The following is an 18,659-nucleotide window of genomic DNA, read 5'->3' on the forward strand; positions in this document are numbered from 1 at the left end:
AAAGGGATTATTCATCAAACCTCATGTGTTTACACACCACAACAGAATAGTGTGGTTGAAAGAAAACACCAACACATTCTCAATGTGGCTAGAGCCTTAAGATTTCAAGCTTCTCTTCCTTTATTTTTCTGGTCAGATTGCATAACTCATGCTGTCCATCTTATCAATAAAATTCCTTCTCCAATTATCAATAATTCCACTCCTTATCAGCTTCTATATAACACAGTGCCTACATTTGATAACTTGAAAGTTTTTGGTTGTCTTGCATATGCATCAACAATAGATCACATGAGACATAAATTTGATGCTCGAGCATCTAAATGCATTTTTATTGGATTTACTCCAAATGTCAAAGGTTTCAGATTATACAATCTGCAAACTAAAAATGTTTTCACTACTAGAAATGTGATCTTTCATGAAATGATTTTTCCTTTTTCTGCTATGGCACAACCAACTGGTTTTGATTTTGCTCCTCCTATTTGCACACCTAACACATATGAAAGTCTTTTTTGTGAGGATGATATTGTTTTTGAACCTGCTGGATTACATCTCCAACCAAATATTACCTCAGAACCTATTTCACCAGCCTCCTCTGATCTTTCAAACAATACCTCACCTCTTCCTTCCACAACCATTTCTACAGACACTGAAGTTGAGATTAGAAAATCAACCAGACCAAAATTTGCCCCTAAATTTCTTCAAGATTATCAATGTCCATCAAACACAGCTCATATTTTTAAACCACCAAACACCACTCCTCACAGCATCAATACAGTTCTCTCTTATGATCATTTACCTATGCAACAGAGGTTGTTTGCAATGCACATCAATACAATTACTGAACCTCAACATTACAATGAGGCCATTAAGCATGAATGCTGGAAGTTAGCAATGCATGCTGAACTTCAAGCACTCCAAGATAACAACACTTGGATTCTCACTTCTTTACCTCCTGATAAAAAGGCAATAGGTTGCAAATGGGTTTATAAGGTAAAGTACAAGTCAGATGGCAGTCTAGAGAGATACAAAGCTAGGCTGGTTGCCAAGGGGTACACACAACAAGCAGGGGTAGATTATTTGGATACTTTCTCTCCAGTAGCCAAAATGACTACCATAAGAGTTTTACTTGCTGTTGCTGCTTCTCAAGACTGGTATTTGCAGCAACTTGACATTAATAATGCCTTTCTTCATGGGGATCTGCATGAAGAGATTTACATGAAGTTACCTCCTGGATTGGCAGCTTCTTCTCAACAAGTTTGCAAGTTGCAGAAATCACTCTATGGTTTAAAGCAGGCTAGTAGAGAATGGACTGCAAAATTGACATCTGCTCTCTCTACAAAGGGTTATGTTCAAGCAGTTGGTGATCCCAGTCTTTTTATCAAGAGGAACAGCAGATCTTTTACATCTCTACTTATCTATGTAGATGATGTTATTCTTGCAGGTAATGATCTGCATGAAATCAACACAGTCAAATCTTTTCTTCATGACTGTTTTAAAATTAAAGACTTGGGAGAATTGAAATTTTTCCTAGGCCTGGAAGTTACAAGAACTCCTAAAGGAATTAATCTTTCACAGAGGAAATATGCTTTGGACTTATTGCAGGACACAGGATTTACTGGTTGTAAGCCTACCTCTACTCCAATGGTTTCTTCTTTGAAACTCAGTCAGGATTCTACAGATGTCCTTTCTGATCCTACAAGATATAGAAGAATACTTGGCCAACTCATTTATCTCTGCACTACTAGACCAGACATCAGTTACACTGTCCAGCAGCTTTCTCAGTTTATGGACAAACCTACTTCTGTTCATATGCAAGCCATTCAGAGACTGTTAAGATACATTAAAAAGGCTCCAGGTCAAGGGATTTTCTTCCCTGCTTCTTCTGATCTGTCTTTAAAAGGGTTCTCTGATTCTGATTGGGCTTCTTGCATAGATACCAGAAGATCAGTTACAGGTTTTTGTATATTCCTTGGCCAATCTTTAGTGTCTTGGAAATCAAAAAAATAGACTACTGTTTCCAGAAGTTCTTCTGAGGCAGAATATCGTGCTCTTGCAGCAACTACTTGTGAAATACAGTGGTTGTTATATCTCTTATCAGATTTTGGTATTTCTCATACTACTCCTGCTCTTCTTTACTGTGATAATCAATCTGCTATTCATATAGCTCAGAATCCTGTGTTTCATGAACGTACAAAACACATCGAGATTGATTGTCACCTTGTCAGGCAAAAGGTTCTTTCAAAAGTGATTCATCTCCTTCCTGTTACTACTGGTAATCAGTTAGCAGATTTTTTAACTAAACCTTTAGCCCCAACTGTATTTCACCATGCCATTTCCAAGCTGAATCTTCAAAACCTCTACGCTCCAGCTTGAGGGAGGGTATCAACAGATTACTTCTCTGCACACAGACAGCTCAGCAACAGCTCAGCATTGACAGCTCACCAACAGCTCAGCATCTTGTGATGCAGCACAGTTCGTGTGTGTGTGTTTCTCTCTTTAGCTTCTGCAGCAAGTCAAGCATGCTCATTGTGTTTTCTCTAACTAGTGTTAATCCATGTAATTGTAGCTGATTGGTTAGTTAGTTAGACCAATTAGAGATTGCCAAGTGTGCAAAGTTAGTTATTAGTTTGTTGTAATCAGCTCACTATAAAAGGTAGCTGAAGGTTTCTTTTTTCAATCTAATGAGAAAATTATTCTGCTTTAGATTACAAAGCTGAAAATAATCATGTAGATATATTAGTTTAATTCAGATATATAAGAGTTTATATATAGGAGCAAAAATTTAATGATCATATAGATGTATTAAGCTCTATTTGATATATTAGATTTTAAAGGAAAAAAACTCGATGACCATATATTGCATTAAGTAATCTTGCCATTGACTATGTATGTTGCTACTGATTACAGAATCTGCTACTAAAAATTGTGCGGGTAAAACATGTTGCAGGCTGAAACAAATAAAGATGGGCGACTATCATTGACAGAGATGATTGAGAACTCATATGTATTCTATAGCGCTATTTTCGCGACGAAGATGATTATGATTTTCATGACGAGTTTTGTTAGTATGTAAGGCCCGACACACTTTATTTGTTTATTTGTTTATGATTTTCATGACTTTTATGCATGACAGAAGTAGTATGGATTACCAAAGGGTTTCAACTATTATCTTGCCTTAACTTTAGAGTAAGTAAATCTGCTAATTTTTGGATGCTTTTTTTTCTCTCTTTCTCATTTTATGTAAATACTACAAATTCATCTATATGTATTAGAATTTATTGACTTGAATGTTTGGTTGCTTAGACATGTTAATACTTTGCTTTCAGTTTAACATCATCCAAAATTAGATTTAAATTATAAAATATTAATATATTTTGGGATTTCCCTCTTCGTAGGTTTTGTTTCAATCTGAATAATGAACCAATGGCATCGTATCTGAATAATTTAGCATGTAATATTGGTATGAAGATAATGTCTAGTCTGCTAAAATCAGTACTGATTTTGCATATCTAACATTCCGATTTGATGAATTAGTATTAATGTACATCTTGAACGTCTTATGGTTCTCAATTGTTGGAAAAATATAGTTGAAAAATTGTGCAGATATATAATCAGTAACCCTATTTCTAAGTTAATCTTTTATTTCTTACAGATATGACATGTAAGTAGTATATAAAGTCAACAGAACTATCACGAGCAACAACGGCAAGAGTTGGACGACTTGGTAAGTAATATGCAAAAAGATGATAAATAAGCAATATGCAACATATATGACATGTAAACATAATGCAACAAAATTATTTGCGAGTTTAGGAGAGCTTACAGAGTGTGTTACTGGCGTTTTGCGTTTGTAACAACAAGCGTGTGAAATGCGGGCGTGCCAGGAAGCGGATTCCAAAATGTAACTTAACTTCTTAAACGAGCGATTGGGGTTTGGTTAACCTTATAACAAGTACTCCAATCAAGTAATGCTAAAACAAAGAATTCAACTGTAAATGTGTTTACTAATTGAATGAAATGAAAATACAAGTGTTTGAGTAGAAATTGCAGAAGTTCAATCGTAAAGTTCTTTACTGATTGAAGAAAATTGAGAATGCTAAGTGCTGAGTGTTTTTGCCTTTGGGCTGGTTTTTGTTGGATTTGATCGGGGGTTGCAAATTGGCTGTTCTTCTCTTATTTATAGCTTCATCCTTTGAAAACTGCTGCTTCATGTACCACAACTGCACACGTTCTTCCCCACCTTCAGGAACTGCCAATCGTGTCTTTACTTCTGCACGTGCTTTTTAACTTCTTTTCTTCTGAAATGGACTTTTTGGGCTTATGGGCCATTTAAATTAATATTTAATGGCCATCTCAAATTTGGGCTTAATCTTCTGCAACTGGACTTGGACTTTTTGAATTAGCTTCTGGAGTAGTCAACCTCTAGAAATCAACCTTTAAAAACCAACCTTTAGAAATCAACTTCTGTCAACATTAGTCAACCTCTAGAAATCAACCTTTAGAAACCAACCTTTAGAAATCAACTTCTGAAGTCAACATTAGTCAACCTCTAGAAATCAACCTTTCTTAGTCAAACAGTCAACTTTTAGAAATCACCCTCTTTGGTCAAAATTGGTCAACCTCTAAGAATTAATTTAAGCCAATCATTAATAATACCTCTTTTATCTTTTGAAAAGAATAGGGGCTTTATGGCTTTTTAGCCATATTTTTAATTTTGGTGTAAACAATGCCCCCTATATAATTGGCTTTAGAAATAAAGCCATTTATATATATTTCTTTTAGCCAAAATTAATTATATTCCATCATAGAGAGTCTAAAATTAGAGATTCTGAAAATTCGCGGCATGTGTTTTAGCCGTTAGATTTTCAAAAATTCAAATTTTTCTAAGAACTCCAAAGAATATGCAAAATTCATATGGCTTAATATTTTTTTCTTTTTTTTAAATTCAGGGCCTCTAAAAAGCCCGAGTGCTTTAATCTTCTTCCTCCTCTAAACCACAAACTCTTAGCACAAATCTAAAATCCCAAAAATTTAAATTAATGTATTTACCTTATATTCTCTCAACCCAAATTTTGCCCAAATCAATTAAATTAATAATTGGGAAAAAGGAGGTTCACCCGCCGGCCACCAACAGGGAAGCGGTGGCACCAACGGCACGCACTACAGCAGCTGATCCACCGCTCGGCAGCTCCTCTCTCCAACCTGCTGCTCGTCGCCGGCTACTCCAGCTGACCGCTCCTCGGCAGGTTTGGGACCGACGGCAGTGTTTCCTCCGGAAACAGCAGGTCCGGTAGCAAGTGGTTGCCATCTTCTGCGTTCAACTGCTTCGTCATTCCCTTCGGGTCTAGCGGCAGCCAGCTCTTCATCGGCGGCAGCAGAGACTTCTTCTCCAGTAAACCAGCAGCGACCCAGCGGCAGCCAGCAAGTCTCCGTCCTCAAGCAACTCCACCGTGCCGAACCAACAGTTCCAACTCCCTCAGCAGCAGCGGCCTGCCTCCAGCAGTTCACGCCGACAGCTTCAAAGGTAGTATCAAATCCCACCACCATGGCAGGTATAATTCTTTAATTCAATCTCTTAAACTTCAGTTACGTATTGTGATTTTTGACTTTGTTAACTACCTAAGATTGTGACTTTCTCCTCAAAAATTTAATTAAATGCTAAAATTTGATTCAATGTCAACATTTGAATTTTAATTGCTAAACTTTGATTCAATGTCAACATTTGAATTTAATTGCTAATGGTTTTGGCATCAATTTCAGACCTCGCTTCGGCTTTTAAAAAGCCATTGGTCCCTTTATCTTGCTACCAATGCAGTGACTGAATTTTTGCAAGAAACCATAACCCTGACAACGGGTAAGAGTTGATTTTTAGTGCCTTGAATGCATTTTGTCTGTTTGAATGGTTGAATACATACGCATTTTGATTTTTGCAGGCTCTCCTAAGTTGGTAACTGCAGACACCAATTTTTCTGATTTTACGGCTCAAAAAGCCAGCTTCTAATGCCTTTGCCATAGGATCCACATCCAACCTTTTGACAGGTACAAGTAAGCAAAATTGAGTTTCATTATAATTGATTGTTTTTTGTGGATTGGTTGGTATGGATTTGGCATAGTGTTGTTTGTTTGGAATCGATTTTCTTATGCAGGTGTTGTTTTTAATGGTTTTTAGATACCATTTTAGTATTAGGAATCTTGCAATTTCCTCAGGCTATGAATTTAGTTATGTTGCTTTTAGCCTTTAGAAGTCACAAAATCCCTAAATAGCTAAGTTAAACAGAATTTAAGGCCATATAACATTTTGGCCTAATTTTGTCTTCTGCATATACCCTGTTCACTCTAATTTCCTTTGAACCATTTAAAAACCAAATTGGCCAAGTAATTAGTTTAGATTCGCTTGTTTTGAAATTCATAAAAACCAATTACTTTGCTTATTTTCGCCAATTTTGAATAAGTGTGCATATTGCTTATAAGTAGAGTTTATACTTACAGGTTCTGAGTTAGTCACGCCAGCTGTGACTATTCCAATTTATCCTCTTCTGGAAGGGTTTGCCAATGGGAGAGAAAAGAATGAAGTAAATGGCATTATTGATTATAGAGATCCTGTCTTTTTCAAATTTCAACATTTGCACGTCGCCATCCAAGAGAAACATCATGTCATGAATTTATAGGCTGTTTTCTCAGAAGTTGTGAAAGTGAAGTCTGCTTGCGATCAAAATGAGATGAGCCGAAGTGTAACATATCTTTTCGAATTCTCCTCTATCTCACTTGTCGCGTACTGCTCAAAACTCTTCCAGCAACTTTGATACTATTTAGCAGTATATCGAACTAATTAAGTAGTTGATAATTGTAATACTTTAGTACCTTTAAAGGTTGTTGGATGATTTTCTTGTATTTATTTCAGAGGATGTTTTCTCACACGGCCTTTTGGCCAGTACTTGCTTTGTGACACGTACACCTGCACCTATACACTTGTACATGCATTGCATTACAGAGACGCCATTCAGGTACTTTCTAAACTTCAAATGTCTTGGTGTGAAGATGGCTCTCCAGCCATTTGTTTGCTTGTTGTGTTCCACACCAAGATTCACTTACAGGTACAGCCATGCATTGCATTTTCACTATGTGTTTATGTTCCTGGTATGAAGATGGCTTTTGCCACATACTTGTGTAGTGATGTGATGTCCATACCAGGACTTGTTTCACGAACAAATCACATATGTCACTTACAGCCATGCATTGCATTACAGGGCCGTTTTGTTTGCTGTTGAATGTTGTTGAATTTTCTTTTTATCCCTTTAGCTTAGTTAGCCAAAGTTTAAGAAGTCTTAGCAGAATAGAGACCTTATAAACATAGTAGGAGTTTGACTTTCCACCTTTGACAGTCAACTCTTAACATCAACTTCTAGAGACTGACCAGTCAACTTGAACTTCTAGGAATCAACGTTTAGAAATCAACTCCTAGAACAAACTTCTGGAATTAATTTTTAGGAGTCCACTTTTAGAAGTCAGCTTCTAGAACTTCTAGGAATCAACTTTTAGGAGTCGACTTCTAGAACCAACTTCTGGAATTAATTTTCTATAGTCGATTAATTATAGCCTCACCAATTTAGCTAAAGTAGCCAAATTTAGAATTTTAATTATCAAAAATGGCTAAAAGCCATTACATTACATCTTGTGCCAAAATCCATAAGTTAATGAAAAAGTACAGGTTTAGCCAAAATAGCCAAACTACTAAAAATCTGATAATACACTCGGCTAAAAAGCCACAATGTTCCGACTCATGTACTGATATTGCTAAAACAAGTTACATAGTCTGCAGTACATGTATGGCTAAAAGCCATTAAGTCATTTATAAGTTGTATTTCTCCCAGATGGTGGGAGTGTATTTCTTCAAGTACTTTCCATTAATAAATTTTCTATGAGGCTCACCCTCTAAACTTGATAGCCAATACGCATTCCCCTTCATCACCTTGTGGACTAAGAATGGCCCTTCCCAATTAGTAGACCATTTCCCATATTCTCTATCTTTAGTACCAGGGGGTAAGATCAACTTCCATACTAGCTCATCTTCTTGAAATGTCTTAGGTCTAACTTTCTTGTTGTAGCTTCTGGAGACTTTCTTCTTCTGTATTATCATATTGTTTAAAGCCTGAAGTCTCCCTTCTTCTAGATTTTCTAACTCCATCATCATGGTTTCATTGTAATCTTCTGGAGTCAAATGATTCTGCTTAGCTACTCTCAATGACCTCACCACCACCTCCATGGATAACACTGCATCATGACCATAGGTTAGCATAAATGGACTTACTCCAGTAGCATTTCGCCTAGAGGTGCGATATGCCCAGAGTGCTTCTGATAAAATTCGATGTCAATCCTTTGGATTTTGTTCCAACATTTTTTGAACTATGTTGATGATAATTTTATTAGAAGATTCAGCTTGGCCATTAGCCTGAGCATAATAAGGTGTAGAGGTCAATAATTTTATTCCATAATCAGTGGCAAATTCTTGCATCTCCTTACCAGTGAACATTGTGCCCTGGTCAGTAGTTACTGATTGTGGAATTCCAAATTGATGAATAATTTCCTCCTTAATAAATTTAATAACATCTTTTTGCTCTGTTTTTACCAATGGCTTAGCGACTACCCATTTGGTAAAATAATCAGTAGCTACAATTATGAAACTGTGATTTTTAAAGGATGGAGGATATATTTTACCTATCAAATCTATGGCCCAACCTCTAAATGGCCATGGCTTGATGACAGACTTCAACTCAGCAGCTGGAAGTCTTTGTATGTTTTCATACCTTTGGCACGATTGACAACCCTTTGCAAAAGTCATGCAATCTTTTAGGATAGATGGCCAGAAGTAACCATGTCTTCGGATCAGCCATCTCATTTTCACTCCAGATTGATGTGCTCCACAAACTCCTTCATGAGTTTGTTTCATGACCTCTAGTGCCTCTGTAGTTCCAAGGCATCTTAGCAATAGGTTGTCGAATCCTCTTCTGTATAAAACATCTTCTATGAGCACGTAGTTAACAGCTCTCACTCTTACTTTATACATCATCTTCTTGCTAGGATTCTCCAGGTACTTTTTAATGTCTCTCCTCCAATCCATTACTAGTCGGTGAGTTAACTCCTCCGACAGACGTAGGCCAGATGCTAGCTGTGATAATTCATCGGCCTCCCAATTTTCCTCTCTAGGAACATGTACTAATTCAACCTCTTCAAAACTCTCTATTAACTCTGTAGATGTCATCGAACGGCTCAAATAATAAATAGCCTGTTCATGTCCATCTTGGTTGCTCTGGGCTAGCAGACACCCAATTGAACCTTCGGCTGCTGAAATGTACAACCTCAGAGGTATACCCTTTTTGGGAGGCATCAATACAGGAGGCTTCATTAGATAATCTTTAATTTCATCAAAAGCCTCTTGATGGATGGTTTCCCATCTGAAGACATCCTCCTTTTTTAATTTCAACAGTTCTGAGAACACTTTTGTTTTTCCTGCAAGATTAGATATAAATCTCCTTAAGTAATTAACCTGCCCAAGAAACCTCTGAAGTTCTGTTTTATTTCTAGGCGGTTTAGCTTCTCGAATAGCTCTGGTTTTGTTTTGGTCCACTTCAATGCCTCTTTCATGGACCAAAAACCCCAAAAAATTTCCAGCTTTTACACCAAAGGCGCATTTCAGAGGATTGAGTTTTAAACAGTGAACTCTCATCCTCCTAAATGCTTCCTCTAGATTTTTCAAATGATCTTTCATTAGTTTTGATTTTACAACAACATCATCAATATAAACCTCCATAGTTTTACCTAAGAGGTCGTGGAAGATGGCATTCATAGCCCTCTGATATGTTGCACCAGCATTACGTAAACCAAACGGCATGACCACCCATTCAAATGTCCCAATAGATCCTGGACATCTAAATGCCGTTTTGGAGATGTCTTCTTTAGCCACCATAATCTGGTTATATCCAGCAAAACAATCCATAAAAGACAAAAGAGAATGATTAGCTGTAGCATCAATAAGAGTGTCAGCAATTGGCATGGCATAAATATCTTTAGGAGTTGCTTCATTTAAGTCCCTAAAGTCTATGCATATTCTAAGTTTTCCATTCTTTTTAACCACTGGAACAACATTTGCTAACCAATTACTATATTTAGCAGGCCTAATAAAGCCTGCTTTACACAATTTTTCAATTTCCTCTTTTACCTTTAATTCAACTTCTTTTGACACTCTTCTTGGAGGTTGGCGGTATGGCTGAAACTCGGGCTTAATAGGAAGCCGATGTTCTACCAATGTCCTGCTTAACCCCGGCATATCAGAATATTGCCATGCAAAGCAATCTTTGTATTCCTGCAAGAGTACAGTTAATTTTGTTTTTAAACCAACCTCTAGGTTTTTACTAACAAAAGTTAACTGAGGTTCCTCAGAGGTTCCAAGATTCACTTCTTCTAACTCCTCCCTAACATGGATGGCTTCATCATCTATCCAATGAGGTGCTTGTTCTAGCTCCTCCAAGCCAATCTCATGATCTTCAGAAACTTCTTCTTCTTCATAAACCACTTCAGCATCTAGAACCTCTGCCAAGTTGTTTTCCTCCATAATTCCTTCCATAATGTACTGCATATGTTCTTTTAAGATAGCAGATGCAGCTGCTGCAAACTCACTAGAGGTGAGCTTAATCATTAATTTCTTCAATGGTGATGGAGGAACACGACTTGTTGTATGGAATAATAGCCGTTGATCCAAGTATCTCAGTTGCTTTTCTTTTGACCTCTTCATGCACATTCAGAGGTTTGTCGGATTTCTCTTTCTTCTGCCCTTTTTTACTTTTCCCAGTAAATTGGATGGGGCCAACACATGAGTCATAATAACGGGCTTCTACCATGTTGGTGGCAGTGGTAAATGGCTTTGTGTCTGCCCATACCACCTCCACCTCATTTCCCTTCCAAAAGAGCAGAAACTGGTGTAAGGATGAAGGAACGCACCAATTGGCATGAATCCAATCTCGTCCCAAAAGAGCTTGGTAGCTGGCTGATGAATTTACAACAAAGAACGCCGATAGGGAAGTTTTGCTCCCTACAGTTACCTCTACTGGGAGAACACCAATAGTTTTTGTGAGCTCTCCAGTAAAGGCAGACACACTAACCTCTGTAGAGATGAGATCTTCTGTAGTTTTTCCTAGAGGTTGTAGCATGTTGAATGGCATAATATTCACGGCAGAACCATTATCAATCAAGACTCTGGAGGTTGGTCTGCCATTGAAGTGAGCCTTTATGTACAAAGGCTTAATATGTTTGGTCATTGCCTCTGCAGGTTTGTCAAAAATCACCCTCTTTGGTCCACCATTTGCAGCTTCTTGTATGGTGACCTGGCTGCGACACTCATCTTTTGGAGGTTTGGATACCTCCTCTCTCTGAATTTCTTCTACTTCCTCAGAGTTGTCAGGACCTTTGAAATCACTTGGAAGAATCAAGGAGAAAGCATTACAAGTGAGGGAAATCTCAATTTCACCCACTCTGATGGATCTCTTCTTATCACCTTCTGTGTCTGATTCTGAGTCGCCATTCTCTAGAGACCTCCTCTGAAATTTGCCGCTTTCCTTAACGGGTGGAGTATCATTAGTATCCTCTTTCAAGAGGTCGTTTAGTCTCATGCCCTCCTTTAGGATTTCCTCATCCACGAGATCATCCAACTCCATGTCGTCTTCTAGGAGATCATCTAAGTTCATGCCATCTCCTGCAAATTCTCCTTCAAGAAAAGCTTCCAACTCCATATCCGAAATTTCCTTCTTCGAAGGCACGTGGGAAGTTTTATTTTTCACTTCCACTGCCTCTGAAGATTTTTGGCTTCCAGATTGCTCTTTCTCAATTAAGATCTTCTTTGACCCTTTTTCCTCAACAACTTTTCTAGGATCTTCCAAGTGCCTGGACTGCCACTCGTTTCTTGCAGCAGCCCTCAACCTCTGGCGCCTCCTCTTCTGAGTTCTTGTTAGTGGAGGCGGAAACTTCTTGTGATAATTGGTATGCCACCTTGGACTAGGTGAGACCAATGGTGGTACCACGAATCTTTGTTCTTTTCTTCGGTTTTCAAAGGTAGAAGGAACCTCTGACTGTTTTTCTTTAAGTGCCAAAGGAGCTTTTGGCTTTTCCTCCCTAGGTGCCAAAGGAGCTTTTGGCTGTTCCTCCCTCTTCCACACGAAGGATCGCCTCTCCGGGAAGACATGCCTTTCTGGCCTCCTTTGATAGTAAGAGGCCCTGTTTTGTTTTTTCAAAAGAGGGCGGTTAGTAGAAACAAAATTATTAGAGTTTCTAGATACCTGCCTTCTTTCTCCTCTGTAATCCCGCTTTACCTCTGCTCTCCTTTCCCGTTCGAATTGCTCTCCCCTGACTCTTTGGTCATTTTGCTCCCTGATTCTGAGCTTTCTTTTTATATCTAATAACAACCTCAAGTCAAGTTTCGAGAGATCACTGGCATTCACAGACGCCACAGCCGGAAAAGGATCTTCATCTATTACCAGTGCCTCCTTTTTTTCTGGGAATTTTAAAACTCCCTTGGCAATCCTATCCTGTATAATATTTTTGAACCCCCAACATGAATTGGTTGAGTGGTTCCAGGAGTTGTGGAACTTGCAATACTCTCTGCCTTTCAACTCATTTTTTGAAGGCATTTTATGATCCGGAGGCAAAGTAATGAACTTCTCCTTCAACAGAAAATCAAAAATTTCTTCTGTTTTTGAAACCTCAAAAGTATACAGAGGTTGGGCATTGGAATTCTGTTTCTTCCACCCATCAGGTGCTTTTTTGATCAACATAGGGCAGGTACATGAACCGGTGGCCGTGAGGTCGGCTACCGCGGTTTCATATGCTCCCACCTCCTGATAGTAAGTGCCCATTGCCACCTTCTTCTTGTGGCTTTCTTCTCTTAGGAGTTCTTCATATTCAGAGACTTTAGCAGCTAACTCATAGAAGTCCCTGAATTCCATCCCCTGGAACTTTTTCCGGAGCTCAATGTCCAAGCCCCTCTGAGCCATTTTTGCATACTCAGTTTCTGGTAGAACAATTTTACACCTGCTCCTCATTCTTTTGAAGCGGTGTATATACATGTCGGCATCCTCTCCCGACCTTTGAGAAACTCTTGACAATTCTGCTATGCAAACCTCTGGCTCTGCACGGTAAAATTGAGTATGGAAAAGCCTCTCCATCTCCTGCCATGTGAGCACTGAGTTCCTGGGCAAAGTAGCACACCAAGTAAAGGCAGTACCTGTTAAAGAATTTGGAAATAATCTCAGCTTGAAATTTGCAATGTTATCTAGGTTGGCCAAGACCCCACATTGAATTGTGAATTTCGCCACATGCTCAATGGTGGAGTGGCCATCCTCTCCAGAGAATAAAGAGAAGTTAGGAATTTTATAGCCTCTAGGGTAAGGATTCTCCCTGTCAATGACATCTGGATAAGGCTTGTGAAATTATGGTCGGTCAATCTGCCTTAGACCTGGACCATACAACTCCTGAATTGCTTCTCTTACAGCCTCCATGTCTAGTTGCCTTCCCAAAGGTTGGGGTGGCACCTGAGGCTGATTTCTCTCTTGGGGCATGTAATTGCCCCCCGTGCCCAGAGGTTGAGGAAAATTTTGATTAACCTCTAGGTCGTCCGAAGTCGGACAATTAGCACCTGCATTAAACGGCCTGGAATTCCGGCTAGTTTGATTATTAGTTTTAAAAGAATTAAAATACGCAGGTTCATCTCTTTTGTGAGGAGGAACGTACCTTTCTTCAGAGGGCGGGTTTAAGATTGGCACATGACTAGTGCTCCCAATCTCCTGGATTCCTCCAGATGGCTGCCCCCCGTGTCCCTTAGGATCTTGTTTGGCCGTGTTAACAGCCTCTGGTACATCACCACCATGAGATGACACTTTGACAGCAACTATCAATTCTGCCAAATAGCGTTCCATTTCGAACTGCTTCTTATCCATTACCTCATGTTTCTTGGTCAACTCGGCTTGTGCTTGGTTAAAGCTAGCCTGAGTCTGTTTCATGTCTAACATGGCTTTTGACAGCATGTCTAAAGCCTCTACCAATCTTGGCTCAGAATTTCGCCGAGTTGGTGTCTGTTGCTCTCCAAAGCCAGGAGGCACATCATCACTCGCCTCTCCTAGAGGCAAATTTTCTTTTTCAATGCTTCTGACCATGTGAGCCACATAGTCTCCATGTCCTACATTTGTAGTAGTAGGATCATCCACTGTATCCTGGGATACAATAACATCTTTTCCTTTTTCACTTCGAGTTCTAGGCATAACTCTTAGTGTCCCACTGGGCGTGCCAAAAATTGTTACTGGCGTTTTGCGTTTGTAACAACAAGCGTGTGAAATGCGGGCGTGCCAGGAAGCGGATTCCAAAATGTAACTTAACTTCTTAAACGAGCGATTGGGGTTTGGTTAACCTTATAACAAGTACTCCAATCAAGTAATGCTAAAACAAAGAATTCAACTGTAAATGTGTTTACTAATTGAATGAAATGAAAATACAAGTGTTTGAGTAGAAATTGCAGAAGTTCAATCGTAAAGTTCTTTACTGATTGAAGAAAATTGAGAATGCTAAGTGCTGAGTGTTTTTGCCTTTGGGCTGGTTTTTGTTGGATTTGATCGGGGGTTGCAAATTGGCTGTTCTTCTCTTATTTATAGTTTCATCCTTTGAAAACTGCTGCTTCATGTACCACAACTGCACACGTTCTTCCCCACCTTCAGGAACTGCCAATCGTGTCTTTACTTCTGCACGTGCTTTTTAACTTCTTTTCTTCTGAAATGGACTTTTTGGGCTTATGGGCCATTTAAATTAATATTTAATGGCCATCTCAAATTTGGGCTTAATCTTCTGCAACTGGACTTGGACTTTTTGAATTAGCTTCTGGAGTAGTCAACCTCTAGAAATCAACCTTTAAAAACCAACCTTTAGAAATCAACTTCTGTCAACATTAGTCAACCTCTAGAAATCAACCTTTAGAAACCAACCTTTAGAAATCAACTTCTGAAGTCAACATTAGTCAACCTCTAGAAATCAACCTTTCTTAGTCAAACAGTCAACTTTTAGAAATCACCCTCTTTGGTCAAAATTGGTCAACCTCTAAGAATTAATTTAAGCCAATCATTAATAATACCTCTTTTATCTTTTGAAAAGAATAGGGGCTTTATGGCTTTTTAGCCATATTTTTAATTTTGGTGTAAACAGAGTGTTAGATAGGTTTTGATGATTGTATCATAACAGCGACGACTTTTCCATAGTTTTTCGTTTATCTTTGTATTTTGCAATGTTCATACTTAGATGTTTTTGATATTTGTATTCACTAGTATGCATAATTATATTTTATAATTAATGGGTCGCTGCCATTAAATTTATCATGTTCGTTTTATATTCACTATTATAGTAATAATTTCAAATAAATTAGGTATGAGATTATCGTGGTTGTCAAAACGTTCAAATATAATTTTATCATCTGTCACAAATGAAAATCCATCACAAATCCGTCATAAATTTATGACGGATTATCTGTCATAAACGTAAATACGTCACAAATTTTTGACAGATTTTTGATGGGAACAACTGTCACAAATTTTGTGACGGATTTTACACAATTGACAATTGACTTTTGTGACGGATTTAATTTTCCGTCACAAACCATTTGTGACCCAAAAAATTGTGACAGACCAAATTCCTTCACAAATCTGGCACAAACAGCATAATGTGACGGATTTGTGACAGATTTTTCTGTTACAAATAGCAGGTTTTTTTAGTAGTGTATATATATATATAGGCCTAATGGTAAAAAAAACCCAAACCTTTACGACTTGTTGTAATTATATCCGAACCTTTTAATTTTTGCAATAATATCCAAATTGCATTTTTTTGTTGCAATAATATCCAAATTACATTTTTTTTGTAGCAATAATAGTCAAATTGATAGTTAAATTTGTTGTTTTCAATTAAGATATTAGGCTATTATTATATTTTGATGTATAATAACATAGTAAAAGTCCCAAAAAAATGGCAAAAAACTAAAAAAAAATCACATAAAAAGTGCAATTTGGATATTATTGCAACAAAATAATGCAATTTGGATATTATTGCAAAAATTAAAAGGTTTGGATATAATTGCAACAAGTCGTAAAGGTTTGGGTTTTTTTGCCATTAAGCCATATATATATATGACGAATTTATTAAATTTCTTTTAAAAATTATTAATAAAACCGTTTGTTTTATCAAATAATATTTAAATTTTCTTATTATATATAATATATTACTAATCAGACATCATATAATAATTAATTTTTTTATCTTTACTGTACATATCGATCAATTTTTTTTTTCTAACAATCTAGAACTAAGACTTAATATTATAAATTTGTGTTGAATAATAGAAATTTTTGTTTTGCCAGATGTTGAATAATAGAAATTGAAGGGCGGAAGATGGCAACTACAATAAAACATATTATTATTATTATTATTTATTTATTTATTTATTAAGTTTTCATAAATTGCTACATTAGTTGAACGGATTTTTTTATGCGATGTAATTCATCAAAGAACTATTGCGCAATCAAATGAAAAATATACTACAATTAAATGATTATTTGATCGGCTCTAAACCTAAACCTAAACCTAAAATTGAAAGAAAAGAAGAGAAAGAGGACGCCGACGCCGACGCCGACGCCGACTGTTAACAACACCCAGATAGCTAGTCCTGTGCCGATAAGAAATGGCGGAGCCTCCCATGAACGTTGAGCAAAAAATGGAGCGAAAGGCAGAAGAAAAAACGGCAGCGTCCTCCGCTGATAATCAAATTTTCTTTCATGTCTTGGTGCCAGACGACGGCGTCTCTGAGCACCATTGGTACACTGCAAAGCTCAACGGAACATCTTCTATTTCAGTAAACCATGTGTGCGCGATGCCTAAATTTATTCCCAAGTACGGCAGTCCCGTTTTGTTGGGTTCATCCATATACTATATCGGAGGGACGAATTTTGTATATAGTAATATACTTTGGGCGCATCCTATCTCCATCCATTCAAAAGAGGTTCATTTCTTTGATACTCTCTGTCCTCGTAACGGGTGGCGAAGAGTCTCTTCCATGGCTGCCGGACGAAGCAGCCCTGGTGCAGTGTCCGTGGATGGAAAAGTTTACGTTTTCGGAGGTCATTGCTCTGCAAGTGAACCCTTTGGTGAAGCTTACGATCCATCTTCCGACACTTGGTATACCTTACCGGATCCTCCGAATGGAATCAACCTCCCCTCTAGCTTCTTCATCTCTTCTTCTCCCGACACCAACTACGTAATTGTACACAATGGTCATGAGTTTTGTGCTTTCCACCCCCAGTCTATGTCCTGGCCACTCCGTCTTGGTGAGCACCTTGATGTCCGTTACCCTGCTGTCTTCATGGGCAATACAATTTACTCTTACGATGTTTATTCGTACGAGACGGCACAGCTTTGGGCGTTTCGGTTGGACAATAGGGGTACATCTGGATGTACTTTAACAAAATCTCTGGTGGAATTTGAGAGTAAGTTACCCGCTCCTGAATCCTTTTTACTTGCTTTGAGGAATGGGAATTTATGTTTGTTCCGGCATGGCTCATTCAAGAGCTGGGGTATGCGGCATCCAGGTGACACTTTTACGCTGCAACAGCTCAAAGTGTCCACCACCAATGCTTTACTGCGCGCGGAAGAAGATTTTTTTGGCTCGTTTAGCATTGAAAATTGCAGAGAGCTCGTTGATGTGCTTGTTCTCTAGGAGTTTGGATTTAGAGTTCAACAAGATAATTAGTGCAGATAAAGCTGAGAAGAAGCTAAGAGTCTATATTTTGAGGAATTGTACTGCTTTTTTTGTTTGTTTTTTGCTCCAAGGTACCGCCAGATTTCTCATTGAATTATTTTGCAATAGGAAGCATTACACGCAGTTGAGTTATTGTTTTGTTATTGTTTTGTTACTGTCTCTGCAAACAGTTGGCCAATCCATTTCACGCAGCCTCAGTGTTGCTGGTTGGTCCCCTCGACAACATAATGAGCTCAATTTCAACTTTGATGGTGCTTATCGTAAAGAGGCACAGGTTGAGGTTGGAGCTTGTGTGGTTCGCGATTCTGAAGGGAAAGCGATTTTCTCGTGTGCAAGGCTTTTTACTAACGTATCGACTCCGGCGGTTATTGAAGCCTTAGCTTCAGAAAAGCCATTCTGCTTGCAAAAAAGGATTCAGGTTTTAAATCCACTTTTTGAAGGTGATGCTAAGTCCATTATAGATGTTATGAGCTCGTCAGGCTCTATTGATAAAGATTGCGACGTTCGGACAATGGTTTTAGTCGGTTTTATTTTATTAATCGAAATTATAATTGGCTGGCTCATGATTTAGCAAAAAAAGCCCTTAGAGAACCCTTCTTTTGTAACAATTCTCTAGCCAAATTGGCGTGGCTAGATACGAGACTGTAAAAGTCCATTTATCAATAAAAGTTATTCTTTCCGGCAAAAAAAAACTAGTATGTTTCCTATTTTTTTTATATCCAGTTGGTTGTTTATAGTTCTTAATTATATATGATACTTGCAGTGCTAAAAAAATGATCATTTGATCGATTATTTTAAAGATGTGTGTGTAAAAATTAACAATGGA

General features: G+C 38.0%; 3 protein-coding genes and 2 long non-coding RNA genes across 5 annotated transcripts; 1 reads left to right on the top strand and 4 right to left on the bottom strand.

Moving 5' to 3' along the window:
• Positions 1 to 3,984: 3,984 nt before the first annotated feature.
• LOC130015609 (uncharacterized) lies at positions 3,985 to 4,733 on the bottom strand. The gene is made up of 2 exons (XR_008790852.1): positions 4,511 to 4,733; positions 3,985 to 4,434 (listed from the first exon to the last, which is right to left on the bottom strand). It is a non-coding gene; the product is annotated as an uncharacterized LOC130015609 (long non-coding RNA).
• A 306-nt stretch (positions 4,734 to 5,039) lies between these two features.
• On the top strand, positions 5,040 to 7,016 carry LOC130015569 (uncharacterized). The gene is made up of 4 exons (XM_056105936.1): positions 5,040 to 5,184; positions 5,229 to 5,552; positions 5,934 to 6,039; positions 6,490 to 7,016. The coding sequence occupies exons 1-3, from the start codon at positions 5,040 to 5,042 to the stop codon at positions 5,999 to 6,001; spliced, it is 537 nt and encodes a 178-aa protein (XP_055961911.1). The 3' UTR covers positions 6,002 to 6,039; positions 6,490 to 7,016.
• Positions 7,017 to 7,849: 833 nt separating this feature from the next.
• Positions 7,850 to 8,296, bottom strand: LOC126682052 (uncharacterized). Its single transcript, XM_050377608.1, has one exon. The coding sequence runs from the start codon at positions 8,294 to 8,296 to the stop codon at positions 7,850 to 7,852; it is 447 nt and encodes a 148-aa protein (XP_050233565.1).
• A 72-nt stretch (positions 8,297 to 8,368) lies between these two features.
• Positions 8,369 to 10,633, bottom strand: LOC126682053 (uncharacterized). The gene has a single exon (XM_050377610.1). The coding sequence runs from the start codon at positions 10,631 to 10,633 to the stop codon at positions 8,369 to 8,371; it is 2,265 nt and encodes a 754-aa protein (XP_050233567.1).
• A 3,858-nt stretch (positions 10,634 to 14,491) lies between these two features.
• LOC130015601 (uncharacterized) lies at positions 14,492 to 15,226 on the bottom strand. Its single transcript, XR_008790821.1, has 2 exons — positions 15,018 to 15,226; positions 14,492 to 14,941 (listed from the first exon to the last, which is right to left on the bottom strand). It is a non-coding gene; the product is annotated as an uncharacterized LOC130015601 (long non-coding RNA).
• Positions 15,227 to 18,659: the final 3,433 nt, after the last annotated feature.

This window comes from Mercurialis annua, linkage group LG5, assembly GCF_937616625.2.
Source record: "Mercurialis annua linkage group LG5, ddMerAnnu1.2, whole genome shotgun sequence".
NCBI classification, from domain to species: Eukaryota; Viridiplantae; Streptophyta; class Magnoliopsida; order Malpighiales; family Euphorbiaceae; genus Mercurialis; species Mercurialis annua.

Bases quoted from the DNA above. Each gene is read 5' to 3' on its own strand.
- LOC130015569 (XM_056105936.1), top strand. From the start codon at position 5,040: ATGTATTTACCTTATATTCTCTCAACCCAAATTTTGCCCAAATCAATT. The intron at 5,185-5,228 runs GCAGCTCCTCTC...CGGCTACTCCAG, and splicing joins AGCAGCTGATCCACCGCTCG to CTGACCGCTCCTCGGCAGGT. The intron at 5,553-5,933 runs GTATAATTCTTT...TGATTTTTGCAG, and splicing joins AAATCCCACCACCATGGCAG to GCTCTCCTAAGTTGGTAACT.
- LOC126682052 (XM_050377608.1), bottom strand. From the start codon at position 8,296: ATGCTAACCTATGGTCATGATGCAGTGTTATCCATGGAGGTGGTGGTG.
- LOC126682053 (XM_050377610.1), bottom strand. From the start codon at position 10,633: ATGCAGTACATTATGGAAGGAATTATGGAGGAAAACAACTTGGCAGAG.